The sequence below is a fragment of the Natrix helvetica genome, assembly GCF_964273705.1.
Source record: "Natrix helvetica genome assembly, chromosome: 7".
NCBI lineage: Eukaryota > Metazoa > Chordata > Lepidosauria > Squamata > Natricidae > Natrix > Natrix helvetica.
In genome coordinates this window covers 21,840,840-21,857,475 of record NC_138558.1, presented here as the reverse complement: position 1 = coordinate 21,857,475, position 16,636 = coordinate 21,840,840, and the positions used below count along the sequence as shown (strand labels likewise).

The 16,636-nt window shown below is 40.9% G+C and overlaps 2 protein-coding genes across 2 annotated transcripts in view; both read left to right on the top strand.

The window, feature by feature from the left end:
* The first annotated feature begins 1,159 nt into the window (after window positions 1-1,159).
* Window positions 1,160-16,636, top strand: part of UBE2D3 (ubiquitin conjugating enzyme E2 D3) — a 65,063-nt gene continuing 49,586 nt past the window's right edge. The window contains exon 1 of the mRNA XM_081959089.1: window positions 1,160-1,376. Within this exon, the coding sequence (XP_081815215.1) occupies window positions 1,353-1,376 (24 nt within the window). The 5' untranslated portion in view covers window positions 1,160-1,352. The remainder of the gene's footprint in view (window positions 1,377-16,636) is intronic.
* Window positions 2,555-15,007, top strand: LOC309395174 (sodium/hydrogen exchanger 9B2-like). Its single transcript, XM_081959092.1, has 6 exons — window positions 2,555-3,103; window positions 4,240-4,348; window positions 5,196-5,326; window positions 7,263-7,464; window positions 11,989-12,215; window positions 13,009-15,007. The coding sequence occupies exons 1-4, from the start codon at window positions 3,044-3,046 to the stop codon at window positions 7,323-7,325; spliced, it is 363 nt and encodes a 120-aa protein (XP_081815218.1). The 5' UTR covers window positions 2,555-3,043; the 3' UTR covers window positions 7,326-7,464; window positions 11,989-12,215; window positions 13,009-15,007.

Sequence of the window (16,636 nt, the reverse complement as noted above, 5' to 3'; positions counted from 1 at the left end):
GGGTGGGGAGGAAGCAGGAAAGCAAAAAAGAAAGGAAGAAAGATCAACAGATTAAAAAAAAAACTACAAAACCGGAATATGATTAAAAGATAGAAATGCAAAATAGACTGTAGCAAATAAATAATAGGAAATAAATGCAAAACGATTCAAATGTAATAAAGGCTGTTGCACATAGAATATGTAGAATGTTATATATAGAATGAAGAAAAAGATATATGAAATAATATAAATGCACATATATATAAAGTTATAGTTATACAGGACTTATATGTATAGATAAAAGAATCACAACAGATATGTAAAGGAAGTGTAATGTGTTGCAAGGATGTGAAGTTTGAATAAACAAAATAAAAAGTTTTTTTAAAAAAGAAAGGAGCACGCTTTAACTGTTTTGTCTAATAAGGAGTTTAACTCAAATCTGAATTCTCAGAAGGGATAATTCTACTATAAAATATTATTAGTGGATACACATATGCATAAACATCCATAACAAGCCATGCAAACAATGGCATGCTCAGGGTGATATCATCAAGCAAAAGACCTGGTTTAGCGAAGACTTTAGTGCAGGGATCCCCAAAGTTGGCAACTTTAAGACTTCTGGACGAATTCTCAAGCCAGCTCTGCTGGCTGGAGAATTCTGGGAGTTGCCATTGAAGGACCAGGGGAGACATGAGAGCAGTGTCCCAATATTTGAGGGGCTGCCACAGAGAGGAGGGAGTCAAGCTATTCTCCAAAGCTCCTGAAGGCCAGACAAGGAATAATGGATGGAAACTGACCAAGGAGAGATTCAACCTGAAAATAAGGAGGAATTTTCTGACACCCAGAGTAATTAACCCATGGAACAGTTTGTCTTCAGAAGTTGTAGGAGCTTCATCGCTGGAAGCTTCCAAGAAGAGACTGGACTGCCATCTGTCAAAAATGGTGTAGGGTATCCTGCATGGGCAGGGGGTCGGACTAGATGACCTACAAGGTCCCTTCCAACTCTGTCAATCTAATTTCGCTTCATGGCGAAGGAAGAAAGGTAAAGCTGACGAGTCGCGCGTGCGCAAATCTCCCAGCCTCTGAGCGCGTCGTGGGCTCTTTTCTCTGGAGAGGCCGGTCGGGGGACCTCCGCCGATCGAAAGAGGCGGCGCCGTTGACGTCGCGGCTGGTGTTCGAAAAGGCAGGCGGCGAGCGAGCGAGCGGCTCCATCGCCCACCCGCAGGGAGGGAGAGCGGCGGCGGCGGCGGCCACGCAGACAGGCCCGACGAGGCGGAGGCGAAGGAGGCGCAGTTCGAGTGACCCCCGGCCGCGGCGGCCACCCACCACCACCACCACCCGCACCGCCACGCTCCCCCCGCGCAGAAGGCAGGATGGCGCTGAAACGCATCAACAAGGTGAGCGGGGTCCCCGACGCGGCCTCGGCCGGCCGGCTGGGCTAAACCGGAAGGGAAGGCTGCCCGCCCCGCCTGCCTGCCTTCCTTTCAGCAAGGCGTTTGGCAGCGGCGGCTCAGCCGGGCCCGGTAGGAGCGTTACGGGAGGTTGGCTTGGCGGCTGCCCGCAGTCGAGCCCGGTGGAAGGGGTGGAAGGTGTCGGGAGGGGCCTTTGGGACCGTTGGGGCTCAGTCGCGGAGTGTCCGGAGCCGATTCGTCCTCCACCGTTGGGGCCATCGGGCTGCCCGGAGCCTCTGTATCTGCCTTGGTTGAAATGACAAAGCCGCCTGTTACCGGAGCTCCCCTCCTGGGCCCCGCTCCTCTTCACCGAGGGAGCAACTGGGAAGTAACCCGCACCGCCTTGTCCGCGATCTCGAGCCTGGATCCCCCCCCCCTTTTTTTTTTTTTTTGTTAAATAGATACAGCAGCCAAATAGGACAGATGCAGACTCAACGGATGGTTAAAGTTGCAGGAAGAAGAACTGCAACTAGCTTGCCTTCTATTATATTATTATATTAGATATAATGAAGGTTATATATTATATCCATTCCAATATACTGGACCTGTATATTGGGTGGATCAGAAGGAGGGCTGAGAAGTTAACTTCAGAGCCCTGACATCTGGGACACAAACTCTTTCAACTGCTTCCCTCTAGGTGGCGCTATAGGACAAACAACTAGACAGCATCTGTTCCTCCCCACCCCACTCTGCTGTTGCACACTTAATGCTTATACTACTGTCTACTGTACCAGTGGTGGGTTGCAGGTGGTACACCCCTGTACGGAAGTACCGGTGCCTGCCGGGAGCATCGGGTACCATTCCAGTACCGTGCTCCGGAGGGCCCGCCAGCCCGAGCTCCTTACCTGTATTTGAACTCTTCGGTGCTTATGCACATGGAGCGTACGCACCTGCGCAACGCTCCGCCGAGCAGCTGGAGGGTCACAGAGGTAAGGACGTATGCGCGCGTGCATGTGGAAGACGCCGGGCCCCATTGCACCGTACCGGTTACAACGGGATTCGGAACCCACCACTGTACTGTACAAATATTTACTCATGTAATATGGCTGCAGTATTTATCTTTATCTTTTTTCTTTTACATTTGGCTGGAGAATTCTGGGAGTTGCCATTGAAGGACCAGGGAGACATGAGAGCAGTGTCCCAATATTTGAGGGGCTGCCACAGAGAGGAGGGAGTCAAGCTATTCTCCAAAGCTCCTGAAGGCCAGACAAGGAATAATGGATGGAAACTGACCAAGGAGAGATTCAACCTGAAAATAAGGAGGAATTTTCTGACACCCAGAGTAATTAACCCATGGAACAGTTTGTCTTCAGAAGTTGTAGGAGCTTCATCGCTGGAAGCTTCCAAGAAGAGACAAACTCTTTCAACTGCTTCCCTCTAGGTGGCGCTATAGGACAAACAACTAGACAGCATCTGTTCCTCCCCACCCCACTCTGCTGTTGCACACTTAATGCTTATACTACTGTCTACTGTACCAGTGGTGGGTTGCAGGTGGTACACCCCTGTACGGAAGTACCGGTGCCTGCCGGGAGCATCGGGTACCATTCCAGTACCGTGCTCCGGAGGGCCCGCCAGCCCGAGCTCCTTACCTGTATTTGAACTCTTCGGTGCTTATGCACATGGAGCGTACGCACCTGCGCAACGCTCCGCCGAGCAGCTGGAGGGTCACAGAGGTAAGGACGTATGCGCGCGTGCATGTGGAAGACGCCGGGCCCCATTGCACCGTACCGGTTACAACGGGATTCGGAACCCACCACTGTACTGTACAAATATTTACTCATGTAATATGGCTGCAGTATTTATCTTTATCTTCTTCTGCCCCCTCTGATTGGTATTATGACCATTATATTCTGTTGCTTTCCATTGAGAACTTCTGCACCAGATACAAATTCCTTCTGCGTCTTACCACATTTGGTAACAATAAAATATTCAATTCAAAATGTGGAATACTTGCCTTTTGCCTCCACTCCTCACAAACAGCAGAAATGGCATCCAGATTGTTGGTTCTTGCACAATCTAGAACAGTGGTTCCAACCTTTTTTTGGCCATGCCCCCCCTAAGCATTTCTAAAATCCTGATCCCCCCCCCCCGCCACATATAATTCTTACTTTACTCAAAAAGCGAACTCTACTCACGCGGAGGAAGCCTAAAAGGCCATTAACTTAGTTTAAGCAAGGTTCAAATTGCCCCCATTAAAAATCAAAGTACCCCTCTGTGGGACATGGGCCCCATGTTGGGGAACCACTTATCTAGAAGGAGGGTGGAATAAGGAGTTTAATGTGAACTGAGTGTCTTTGGTAAGGAAGTTGGTTCCTATTTTGAGTTAAAGGGGCACTTGTAGTGTCGGGGATGTGTTTTGGGTAACTTTGTAAGGCAGGGGTGTCATCACAACATTGTCACATGATCAATCAAAACCATAATTTTAGATATTTTTATCATTGGTGATCAGGCCCTTTGCAAACATGACATATTTGTGATGCATGTGTATCTGTATATGCAAAGAAAATATGGTAGGTATATTTTTGTGTGTGGGTGTATACACACATACACGTATACAAAGAATACATAGACAGATATTAACTCTTGAAGGATCTTGGACAGTAGTGTGTTTTTTATATTGTTAATTACTATAATGGTTTTTTTTAAGTCCTTGAAAGATGATGGTAATGGCAGAATCCAATTCCTAACGTTAGGAAAAAAGGAAAGTGGTGTCCTGCTTGGACAAATTAATTTTAAGATATGTCACTCTTCTGCCCAGGTACTATCAACGCTTATTGATGTAAAACTGTTTTGGTGTTTTGTCTTGCAGAAAGCAGTGGAAGATATTGTTACTTTTGCATGGCAAGTGTCTCGGTCATTTGTGTTTGATTTAACTGGAGCTGAAATCTTCATTACTTCTCTTGGAATTGAAACTCTTGGTAAGTTTGCATATAGCATTCTGAAATATACTGCCTGGCTTCCTTATGAGAAAAACCAGCAGCTTAGCCAGAATTGGTTGCGTTTACGCAACACAGTGGACCATAACCCTGATTTTAAAATCACATGATCATTTATAGCAATATAGATAAACTGGCAGTTGAGTGGGCTTCCAAATCAGAACATGCCTACATATTTCCATGCAGCAAACGTAGAATTTTTAACAAAATGTTGTCAGTCATACAACTAAAAACTCTGTTTATACACACACTTCACGCAGAGGAATAACCAGTTAAGATTTTATATAATGTAATCATATATATTATACTATAAATGAGACAACTAAGGATTCCAAGATAAATGTTTGTATAGATATTATTTAAGTAGTTTTCAGTATATGAAATGGTTTTCCAAGACAGGTACGGCAAAATACCTGGAAAGCCACAAATTAGTATTATTATGCCAGAGTCTTATTTTTGCAGTACTGTGAAAACAAGAGACTCTGTTTGCAGAAGAGATCTGTACGTCTCAATAAGACTCTTCTCTTCCCCTATAAAGATGATGTTCAGTAATGATTGTTTTTGGGGGAGAGCTATACATTTGGTCCTGGACAATTGGTGGCCATGGCTTCAAATAACATATCTTAATTTTAAAAAAACCACACAAATATTTGATAATGAGTCAATTAATAAGCAAATACAGCCATGGCTAATTGGTTTCAGAAAATGAACTGGCTCCATCTAAGAAATACTTAGCTATATTTTATCAATCAAGATTGTCATTGTGTGCCATTTGATCTTACAAATATTCTCCCAGTCAAGTGGAACTATTAAATATCTCTCTCTACAGGGTTTTGTTTGGCCACTATGATTTTGTCTGTAGCAGTTGGAATTGTGGCTACCTTGGTGATTGGCTCTGGCTTTCATGGGAAAGAAACATTATTTATTCCGCTGGTATGGATCTCCAAAGCAACTGTCCAGGTAGAGTACTATCTTATACCTCTGGCTATGCTGCCTACAAATCTATTAGAGGGTTTATAGTTCAGTAAGATCTGGAAAGCCACCTGCTGCCCACCTCTGATATTCAGAGCAAAGTGGTGAAAAGTTCTTATTTTGTATTGAAAAATAACAGCTCTTCCCTGCCTGGGATTCTCTGACAGCACTACAGTGTATATGTTGTGAATGCTGGGTGTTTGTAAAGAAAATGGTCCACAGACAACTCATTGGTATGCGTCAACCTGCTGTCTTCAGAAGATATATCTTTTTTGCTACAATATATTCACAATATATCCCCCCCTCCCCCCAGCCCTGCTTTGGGATGCAAATGTTTCTTAGCACCTGTTCCGGTGTAGTGGTCTTCCTTTTGAATTCCTGTGCTTGAGTCAGGTAAGGCTGACTGGTATCGAGGAGGCCCTTTGGATTATGGCAAGGACATTCTTGGGAAACTTCACACAGACTGTTTCCTACCTGTTTTATAGACCACCTGTGACAACAGTTATTTCTTCCAATGTATCAATGCTTACCATTCACAACAGTTAATCCTTTACTGTTTTTGGGTGTTTCATAGCATTTTACGGGGTTTTTTTCTCATGCAAATATTAGAAATAAAGATAGTTATAGTCACATTATCTTTTTTATGTAACTATTGATGCAATTAAGAAAATGTATTTAAATACAAATGCATCAATACATTTCATCCACAGTACTGCTTAGAACTGTAAATTTCACAATATTTAAAAATTCAATTTCATGGAAATTAATTTATCATGCAGAACTGATGGGATGAAAGTGACATCGCCTTTGAAATGGAAAGCAAAAGAAAAAAACTGCACTCCTTAGTCGTAGGCATAAATAAGAACAAATATAAATACTCGTGGTTATGAGATAAATGGTTACATTCTTTTTACTATGATTGATAAACAGTATTATGACACTACTAAAAACTGAGGTTGTATTCACATTTAGTTGGAACAAGTGCCACTGATTTCAGTAGTTTAAGATTTCTGAGTAAACCTAAAAACCAAAGAAGTCCCAAAGCTCCTGTAGCCAATCAAATTTTTGGAGATCCCCAAGTAGGTTTTTTTAAAAAATATATTTTTATTATTTTTACATTTAAAACAATGCAATACCGCGGAGTTGGAGTGACCATACATTCACATTATGTACAGCTAGTTTCAACCATTAACAATTAATCTACTTAATACATTGTCTATCCTTCTGTCCAATCACAATATATACATTTGTTCCAGTCTTGTCATCTTGTCTTATACCAATCATAAAATCTGTTCCATACTTCAAAATATTCTGATTCCCCTTTATTTTTAAGTTCAAGAGTGAGCCTATCTGCTTCTGCACAGGCCAACACTTTTCTGATTATATCAAGCTCTGATGGTGTATTTTCTTTTTTCCAATACTGTGCATAGGTTATGCGCGCTGCAGTTAGTATATGTATAATTAAATAAAGTGTATCTTTCTTGAACCCCTCCGGTATTATGCCTAGGAGAAAAGTTTCTGGTTTAAACATAATTTGTTCTTCCACCATTTGTTCTAACCATGATTGGATCATTTTCCAATATTTTTTTGCCTCATTGCACGTCCACCACATATGATAGAAAGTGCCTGGTGTTTTTTTTACACTTCCAACAATTTGGGGCCAGACTTTTGAACATTTTCCCCAAGTAGGTTTAAACAGCCTCAAAAAGTATTCAGATAAGACTCTTTCCATCATTAGTCATTATGAACTTTGGTGAATAGGGTTCTTTTTGCCAAAAAACAATACAGTTTAAGAATATATACTTATGTCCAGAGTGTTACTAAATGATCACTCTTTTTTTAAAGTAAAGACATGTTCATTCTAGCTCTTGATTTTATAACCAAGGCAATCAGATCTCTTGTGACTGATCTTTTTTGCCAACAGTTTCGTCATACAATTTCTGAGGCCTGTATGATCAATGAGTTGTTTCCCCCCCTGGTCACATGATCAATCAAGACCATGGATTTTACCGCCTGCACATGGTTTTTTTGCTGGGTAGAAAACTAAAGGAGTGAGTCTCTCATTGCTGACCTCGTTGCTTCTCTCGTAGCTGTGGTCTTTGGGATGGAGCACTATGGTTTCCTTTGTAAGTATTTTAACTTTTTCTTTTTCTTTATAAGTACTTAATAAACTGCTGTGCTTATTTGTAATTACTTTGCAACCTAATAAGTAAGTACTATAATGTTTATTACGGTTTTTGTTTGTGTTTCCCTTGCAATTGCTTGCAGAAATAGTATCCAGCATCTATAGAAAGACGTTTTAGTACTTGTAAAGTTCCTTTGCATTCTACTGCACTGTTTGTTTGTTTGTTTGCATGTATTGCTTGCAGAAAGATCCTTTTTGTACTGTGCTTGTTCACTTTTGCTTTGAGGATTAGTGTGCGCTATTGTAGTTTGCTTTTAGAGTAGCTGATGGGCCACCTAGATCCCTGCAAATTTAACTCCCTACACCAATGTAAGTCCAGGAACCTGCCTGGAGGTGCCGCAATTCTCACCTTGCCAGAAGACTGATAAGTGGTGGCAGCAAGATAGCATTATTTAAAAATTCAATGGATTATAGTTGTGGGTATGCATTGCACAATAATGACCCATCAAAATTCAACAGACCTGTGCTGCTGTGCAAAACCTAGTTAGATACACTAGGGGAACTTCTATGAGCATAGGCTGAATCTGTACCACTAAGGATATCTTCTGATCAGAAGAAGTATGATGTTTCCCTAATGGGAGCTGTGTAGAAGGAGATTGTAGAGGAATTGTTCCTGCTTCCGTTCCCCAAAATCAAAAGGGCAAGCCTTTCAGTGAATGGAACTTATATTTACAGTCCGATATTGAAGTGGGGTGGGGTGGGGGGAGATCATGGCATTGGTCAGGGGAGAAAGCTTTCTCATGGCTAGGTGTTTCCAGTTGGGCAAAGTAGCTGGCAACAGTATCAATGTATTAGTTGCGTATTGGTCTCAAGAAGATTGGAGCTTTCCCTCGAACTGCTTGCCCCTCTGCATTCTTCAACCTTTAGGGATTGTTTTGCCTTATCATATTCCATCTTAATAACTCTGGAGGGAGAACTTGACTTGAGAAACTAAGTTCCACAGGTTTAATCCATGAGGGATCAATGGAAGTGTTGAGGGAAAAAGTTGAGCTTTGGCCAAAAGTTTATGGAAGCTAGACGCACTCTGGATTCCATTTTTATCACGCCTGGTTTCCAGTCGCAGATGTGTGTTTGAGACACAGCATGGTATCTGGAGAGCGGCCCTGGTGAGTTTAGATTGCACCCTTTGCACAAAAGTAAAACATGAGGCTTGGAGACACAACCAAAGTCCTATTGAGGAGCTGGGCTAGAGGCTTAGCCAGAAAGAGCTTGATTAGAACATACCGTATTTTTTGGATTATAAGACGCACCTAAATTTAGAAGAGGAAAATAACAAAAAAAAAAGGTTTTTTTGCCTCCGTGCATCCCATTTTCAGCCCTTTTTTGGTCCCTTTTTCCTGCCCTTTTCTACCAATTTTCCCCCCAAAATGAGCCAAAAAAGTCTCAAAAATGTGATGAAAAAAACCTTGAAAATGGACTGGAAAAAAGCCCCGAAAACAGGCTGAAAAAGGCCGAAAATTGGCCCGAAAACGGAGCGTGCGGAGACCAAAAAATGGCTGCCGGTTGGGCAGGGCTTCGGCAATATTCAGTCTATAAAGCGCACATACATTTTCACCCCATTTTGGGAGACAAAAAAGTGTGTCTTATAGTCCGAAAAATCCCGTAATATCCTCCCTTGGATCAGAAGAATTTACGGATGTCATTAGCAGATCTTTGTCAGACAGCATATTCACAGTTGGCTTTCCCTGAGCCTGTGGCATGCATGCATGATTACTCCTAAATACTTCAAGCTAGTCACTTGTCCTATTTTATGACCATTAATGCTCCATAAATGGATTGTTTGCCTTATTTTTCTGATAATTTATTTCCAGGTTGTCATTATTGTAATATTGGATCAAAGATTTTGGAGCTCTTTTAAGGCTATTGGTATTCTGTGGAGAAGTACAATAGCATATTCATAAAGCAGCAGGGCAGTTTAGGGGGATGGAAATTGGGTTCATTTAGACCTCTCACTATGCCACTGATGTAGAAGTTGGAAAGCAGGAGGGAGCCAAATACAACCCTGTTTTACCCCGTTTGAAGTATAACTTGCTTTGAGAGGAAGCTTTGCAGCCAGTTCTTAAGCTTATTGCGGTTTGCAGCCATCTCTTTCCCTTCTTATAGTTTGGGACTATAATTGCCAGGCCCCAATCCTCAGGGGTGCATCCAGTGGTGTCAATATAAGTAAACAATGATACCAAGGTTAGAGCTCACGATTCTATGTTCTTCAGTAGTTTTGGGGTAGTGAAATGGCTCCAGGAGCCTTCCTCCTCCTGAGTTGGTTGATCAGGGATTTAATTTCTGACCAGTAGTGACTTGACTGCATTACAGGGATTCTGTGATGTCACCCAGCCACTTTATGATGTCAGTCTGATGTGACAGAGCACTGAAGTAGTTAGTTAAACTTTCTCCTAGTTGTTCATTTAACAGCTCTTTGGCTGTAAGTTGGACAAGTTTAATTAGAATTCTCTTGCAGAGGATCTGTTGGTAAAGTAAATTTGAAATCTGAGTGAGGAATTTTATTTTTAGTTATATTCCAGTACCCTCATAGCTGCATTGAGTTAGAAGTGGACTAAATTCCTCAGAGTAAAAAAAAAAAGCTTTGGAAGTTAGAAAATGCTCCAAAAGTTCTCATTTTGAAGAGCACGCTGGGGGTTTACAGGCTTGTCTAAATGTCAAGAGGACTACAATGTCTCTAGGTGGAAGCCATTCTACCCTTTGTAAGTCCATCAGTTGTCTTTCACAGTGTAGTAGCTGGTGTAAGGACAGGGTGATGGCTTTTTTAGACCCTCATCTACTTCTATTTACTCTGTTGTTCGCAAAGCTATCGAAGCTAGCTTATAGGGGACGTCGCTTTTTGAAAGCTTTTCATGTTTCTCTGTAGTTATTAATATTTTTCTTTTTTCATCCATCACTTCTGCCCGGAGGGGGTGGGGTGGGGTGTCAGATTTTCTTTTCCTTTGCTGGCTGTTTGCAATTTGAACAGAGACAATTTGCCTTGGCAAAGCGAGCAATTTAATTAATTAAATTTCAATAACTTTTCGAAGGAGTCTCTTAAGAGAATCTACTTGATTTTTTACTTTGGCAAGCAGCTCAAAAAAATGATAGAAGAATGTATGCTATTAATAGACTGTATAAAGTCAAGTATATTTTATTATTTTTTTTCAAGAATTTGAAAGTAGAGCCCTCCTCTTCCTCTTGTTATGAGCCCTTTGGTGACTGAAGCGGCAGCAACCGTTTGTGAGAGAGAGCATTTTCTATCAAAGAGACGGAAAGTTCTAGATGTTGCTGACTCTCTCTCGGCTTTGTAGGTTCCACTCTAAGGGGTCAAATCTGTTAAAAAGATGAAACAAGATGATGTTACTCACTGTGGGAGGCTTCTGATGAATCCACCCACTTTCTGCTGTTTTAGAGGCTTAGCAAAGCGCTGTGTTGCAGAAGGTGTTTATTTATTTATTTATTTATTCGATTTATCAGTCGCGCCCTCTCCGCGAAGGGACTCGGGGTGTTCTCTCTTGCTTCTTCCTTTTCCCCATGACTCAAATTCAAATACGCTTTCGATAAAAAAAAAGGACTGGTCAGATAATAGCAATAAAAACAAAGTTACTATTTTTTTTGTAAAAAATGATAAAATTGTAAAAAGTGATTGTTGAAAGAAGTCCGTCTAAAAATAGACTTTGAATGAAAATGCAAGTTGGATGAAAAGTTTTTTTAGGTGGGCTCATTATGAGGATTGTAACTATGTTGCCATCTTGGAATCCTCCCTCAAATTTCAGAATATTCTTTTCTTTTCTAAATTCCCCATCTTCCAAGTTTACATCTTACAGGTTTAGGTTCATTTCCAATGCTCACCTTATATAGGAATCATTTATCAATACGTTGATCAATTTATTTTACACCATTAATGCATAGTAGAATATGTTACAATTATCTTTAAATCATCTGGAGTCTGCCAAAAGGATGGATTAAATTATAATAAGCAAACAAATATTACTTGCCCACAAAGATTCAAACTGTTTTTGAATGTTGCGGCAAACCCATTCCAGTCGGTTGAAGATTTCTTCTAAGATTCCTCTCTTACAGGAAGAGAGAGAGGGAGGGAGGGAGGGAGGGAGGGAGGGAGGGGGAGAGAGAGAGAGAGAGAGAGAGAGAGAGAGAGAGAGAAAGGAACTTCTACCATTGAATTAATTATAGTTGTAATAGTCATGCTATCTCATGGGTATATGTTCTGTTTCAAATACTATTAGACTGAAAAAACCCAGCCTCTTCCTGTTATGCAGAACCCCGGGATCAAATCCTAGGAGTGCCTGGTTTTTATGCCTACCTTGACATGAAATAGATCATACTAGGGTGGATAAAAATCGATCATTTAAAAAAAATGAGATTAAAAAAAATTAAATTGGACTTTTAAATTATTGCTATCAAATTTATTTTAATGAAATGCTTTTGGGGTAAAAATTTATCTAAAGATTGTTTTCTATTTCAGGTACTTAATAATTGAGTTTATTCAGCATGAATTGGAGCTTAGTTATGTAGCACGAGGCTGTATATTCCGCAACATTGGGACTGTCAGTGAGTCAACAGCGGGTCAGAGGAGGAGCCACTGCGGAACAGATGACAGTTGCTCTTTAAAAATTATGATTTAAATCAAGTTTATTTCCATCAAATCCACCCAGGATCATACCACTGCTCTTCTCTTCATTGATAAACTATGTAGGTGACCACAATTATTAGGTGACCAATGCTGTTGTCAAGACTAATAGCAAAACTTAGTTCAGGTTTCCCATATTAACTAATATTAACGGAATCTAGGATTGCAGCAGCATCAACAATATCAGCATAATGTAAATTCGGTTACAATGAGGGAATGAGAAAGTACCCTGAACCATGTCTTTTATTGTTGATTCTTATATAGAATTTAGAGTTAATGCTTTACTATGGCTAGGCTTACTATATTCCTGAGGTTTCACAGGATTACATTATTAAATGGAGTAAGAATTCCAATTATTCACTGTGGGTGTTAATTTGACTGAACTATTTCAGTTCAGAAATCTGTGTCAAAAGTGCAATTCCTTTTGAGATGTACGAGACAGGTATCTGTTAATGAAGGCATTCTGTCACTCCATCTCAAACTATCTATGATGTAAGTAGAGGCAAATAACCTGCCTAAAGTTTTATAGGTCAAATATGATTTAGTAGATGTTAAATATGGAACATATTTACTCACTGTGAAATAAGACAAGCATTTTATTATCTTTTATTCTCCATTATATTGTGGAAACATGAAACCCTTTGGAAAGTTGTTCAAATATCTCAAACAGTTTGTAGAAACTATATTGAGATATCGTGAAATCTTAATGTTGATTATGGGATTTAGCTTCCAAGCATTAATGGATACATTTAAAGACTGTTCCTTTATTATTTGTTTATAATAGAGAATGAAATAATGGAAATGAAATTATATTAAGAATTGTTTGGTATTGAAAAATAAATTTGTTATTTCCAGATGTTCTAAGTAGCATTTCATAAAGTTTGGTTATCTTGTGGAAATCTCTGACAATCAACTATATTAACAAGAAAACAAAGGCAGTCGTCCCAGAAAGAAGCCTCTTCTAAAGATGATGCACAAGGAAGTCCGCAAACGATTTGCTGCACACAATGTATTTCATGTCCTGTGGTCCGATGAGAACAAGGTAAACTTATTTGGTTCAGATGGAATCAATCATGTGTGGTGGCAACCAGGTGAGGAGTACAAAGACAAGTGTGTCTTGCCTATAGTCAAGCGTGGTGGTGGGAATGTCATGGTCTGGGGCTGTATGAGTGCTGCCGGCACTGGGGAGTTACAGTTCATTGAAGAAACCATGAGTGCCAACATGTACTGTGACACACTGAAGTAGAGCACAATCCCCTCCCTTTGGAGACTGGGCCATAGGGCAGTATTCCAACATGATAACAATCCCAAACACGCCTCCAAAACGACCACTGCCTTGCTAAAGAAGTTGAGGGTAAAGGTGGTGGACTGGCCAAGCATGTATACAGACCTAAACCCTATTGAGCATTTGTAGGGCATCCTGAAACAGAAGGTGGAGGTGCGCAAGGTCTCTAACATTCACCAGGTCCGAGACATCATCATGGAGGAGTGGAAGAGGACTCCAGTGGCAACCTGTGAAACTCTAGTGAACTCTATGCCCAAGAGGATTAAGGCAGCGCTGGAAAATAATGATAGCTACACAAAATATTGACACTTTGGGCCCCATTTGGACATTATCACATAGGGGTGTACTCACTTTTGTTGCCAGTAGTTGAGACATTAATGGCTGTCTGTTGTGTTGAGGAGACAGCACAGTTATACAAGCTGTATACTCACTACATTACATTGTAGTCAAGTGTCATTTCTTCAGTGTATTCACATGAAAAGATATACTTAAAATATTTATAAAATGTGAGGGGGTGTACTCCTGTGATATACTGTAGGTGCAGGTTGGCCTTCACACAACTTTGTCTTGTGTACTGATTGTGCCAATTCCTGAATTGGGAGGCTCATAGTTCATTCATATTCCAGATTTATTATTACCACCAGATCCCTCAAAGACCATCCAGAAATCACCATGTAATGCCCACTCCTCCACAAGCTGTTGGGGGCCGCAAATATATGGTTGGTTCTATCAAGTTGGCCTTCGAAAAGGCACTAAAAACCCAGGTCCTTTTTCAATCATTGGGGTCAAATAAATTTGGAATTTCACCTGGAAAGTTATAAGAAAAATTTGCATGCCTGGTGGTTTGTTAGTTTCATATGCTGTTTTTACCTGTACAGGTTTATTAGTGTTTATTTATTTGTTGATTTTATGTCACCCAGTCACATTTGTCCAAACTCTGTTCCTGTATTCATACCCCAAATAAATAAATTTACATAGTCCTATCACACGACTGTTTCACATTTTTTATTCAATCCCTTTTATCTCCTAACCACCTGATGTTTTTCATTCACACATGCACATATTCACACGTACATTGTGCTGTATACACACACACACATTTGTGAGTGTAGATGCATATCAGACATTCAGTCATTGTATTTTACTCATTGACCAAATACATGTATGCATTGACATCATTATACATGCATGTATATTACACCATATATCATAAATGAAATAATGTCATTATTATTTTTGTTGTCCTGATAGAACCATGTTACCTCTCAGAACCATTTATCTCTTATGAAAGTCAAAGTATATTGAGGTACATTAAGACTCGATGGAGGGATTTTTCGGAAATTTTGATCAGCTTAATGTATAGCTAGAGAGATTTAAGATTTTCCCATCTTTTATAACATTTAATTTAAAAAGGGCTTCTTCCATGGCAGCTCCATCAATTTCTAGTATTTGTTTTAACTGGAACCGAAATCTCCATTATTTCTCTTGGATTTGAAACTGTTGGTACAGTGGGGCAAAAAAGTATTTAGTCAGCCGCCAATTGTGCAAGTTCTCCCACTTAAAAAGATGAGAGAGGCCTGTAATTGGCATCATAGGTAGACCTCAACTATGAGAGACAAAATGTAAAAAAAAAACCAAACAATCACATTGGCTGATTTGGAAAGAATTTATTTGCAAATTATGGTGGAAAATAAGTATTTGGTCACCTACAAACAAGCAAGATTTCTGGCTCTCAGACCTGTACCTTCTTCTTTAAGAGGCTCCTCTGTCCTGCACTCATTACCTGTACCAACAGCACCTGTTTGAACTTGTTATCAGTATAAAAGACACCTGTCCACAACCTCAAACCGTCATACTCCAAACTCCACTATGGTGAAGACCAAAGAGCTGTCGAAGGACACCAGAAACAAAATTGTAGACCTGCACCAGGCTGGGAAGACTGAATCTGCAATAGGCAAGCAGCTTGGTGTGAACAAATCAACTGTGGGAGCAATAATTAGAAAATGGAACACATAAAAGACCACTGATAATCTCCCTTGATCTGGGCCTCCATGCAAGATCTCACCCCGTGGGGTCGAAATGATCACAAGAACGGTGAGCAAAAATCCCAGGACCACATGGGGGGACCTAGTGAATGACCTGCAAAAAACTGGGACCAACGTAACAAAGGCTACCATCAGTAACACACTACGCCGCCAGGGACTCAGATCTTGCAGTGCCAGACATGTCCCCCTACTTAAGCCAGTACATGTCCGGGCCCGTCTGAAGTTTGCTAGAGAGCATTTGGATGATCCAGAAGAGGATTGGGAGAATGTCATATGGTCAGATGAAACCAAAATACAACTGTTTGGTAGAAACACAACTCGTCATGTTTGGAGGAGAGAGAATGCTGAGTTGCATCCAAAGAACACCATACCTACTGTGAAGCATGGGGGTGGCAACATCATGCTTTGGGGCTGTTTCTCTGCAAAGGGACCAGGACGACTGATCCGTGTACAGGACAGAATGAATGGGGCCATGTATCGTGAGATTTTGAGTGCAAACCTCCTTCCATCAGCAAGGGCATTGAAGATGAAACGTGGCTGGGTCTTTCAACATGACAATGATCCCAAACATACCGCCCGGGCAACAAAGGAGTGGCTTCGTAAGAAGCATTTCAAGGTCCTGGAGTGGCCTAGCCAGTCTCCAGATCTCAACCCCATAGAAAACCTTTGGAGGGAGTTGAAAGTCCATGTTGCCCAGCGACAGCCCCAAAACATCACTGCTCTAGAGGAGATCTGCATGGAGGAATGGGCCAACATACTAGCAACAGTGTGTGCCAACCTTGTGAAGACTTACAGGAAACGTTTGACCTCTGTCATTGCCAACAAAGGATATATAACACAGTATTGAGAGGAACTTTTGATATTGACCAAATACTTATTTTCCACCATAATTTGCAAATAAATTCTTTCCAAATCAGCCAATGTGATTGTTTGGGTTTTTTTTTACATTTTGTCTTTCATAGTTGAAGTCTACCTATGATGTCAATTACAGGCCTCTCTCATCTTTTTAAGTGGGAGAACTTGCACAATTGGTGGCTGACTAAATACTTTTTTGCCCCACTGTAGGTGCATAAAAGCGTCATAGCTCTTTCATTCTGACTATACTGCCTGGCTTCCTTATGAGAAGAACCAGAATCTTAGCCAGAATTGGTGG

Excerpts from the sequence above, each read along its gene's own strand:
- LOC309395174 (XM_081959092.1), top strand. The coding sequence starts at position 3,044 with ATGCACATGGAGCGTACGCACCTGCGCAACGCTCCGCCGAGCAGCTGG. Across the intron at positions 4,349-5,195 it reads TCTTGGAATTGAAACTCTTG|GGTTTTGTTTGGCCACTATG; the intron begins GTAAGTTTGCAT and ends CTCTCTCTACAG. Across the intron at positions 5,327-7,262 it reads TCTCCAAAGCAACTGTCCAG|TTTCGTCATACAATTTCTGA; the intron begins GTAGAGTACTAT and ends TTTTGCCAACAG.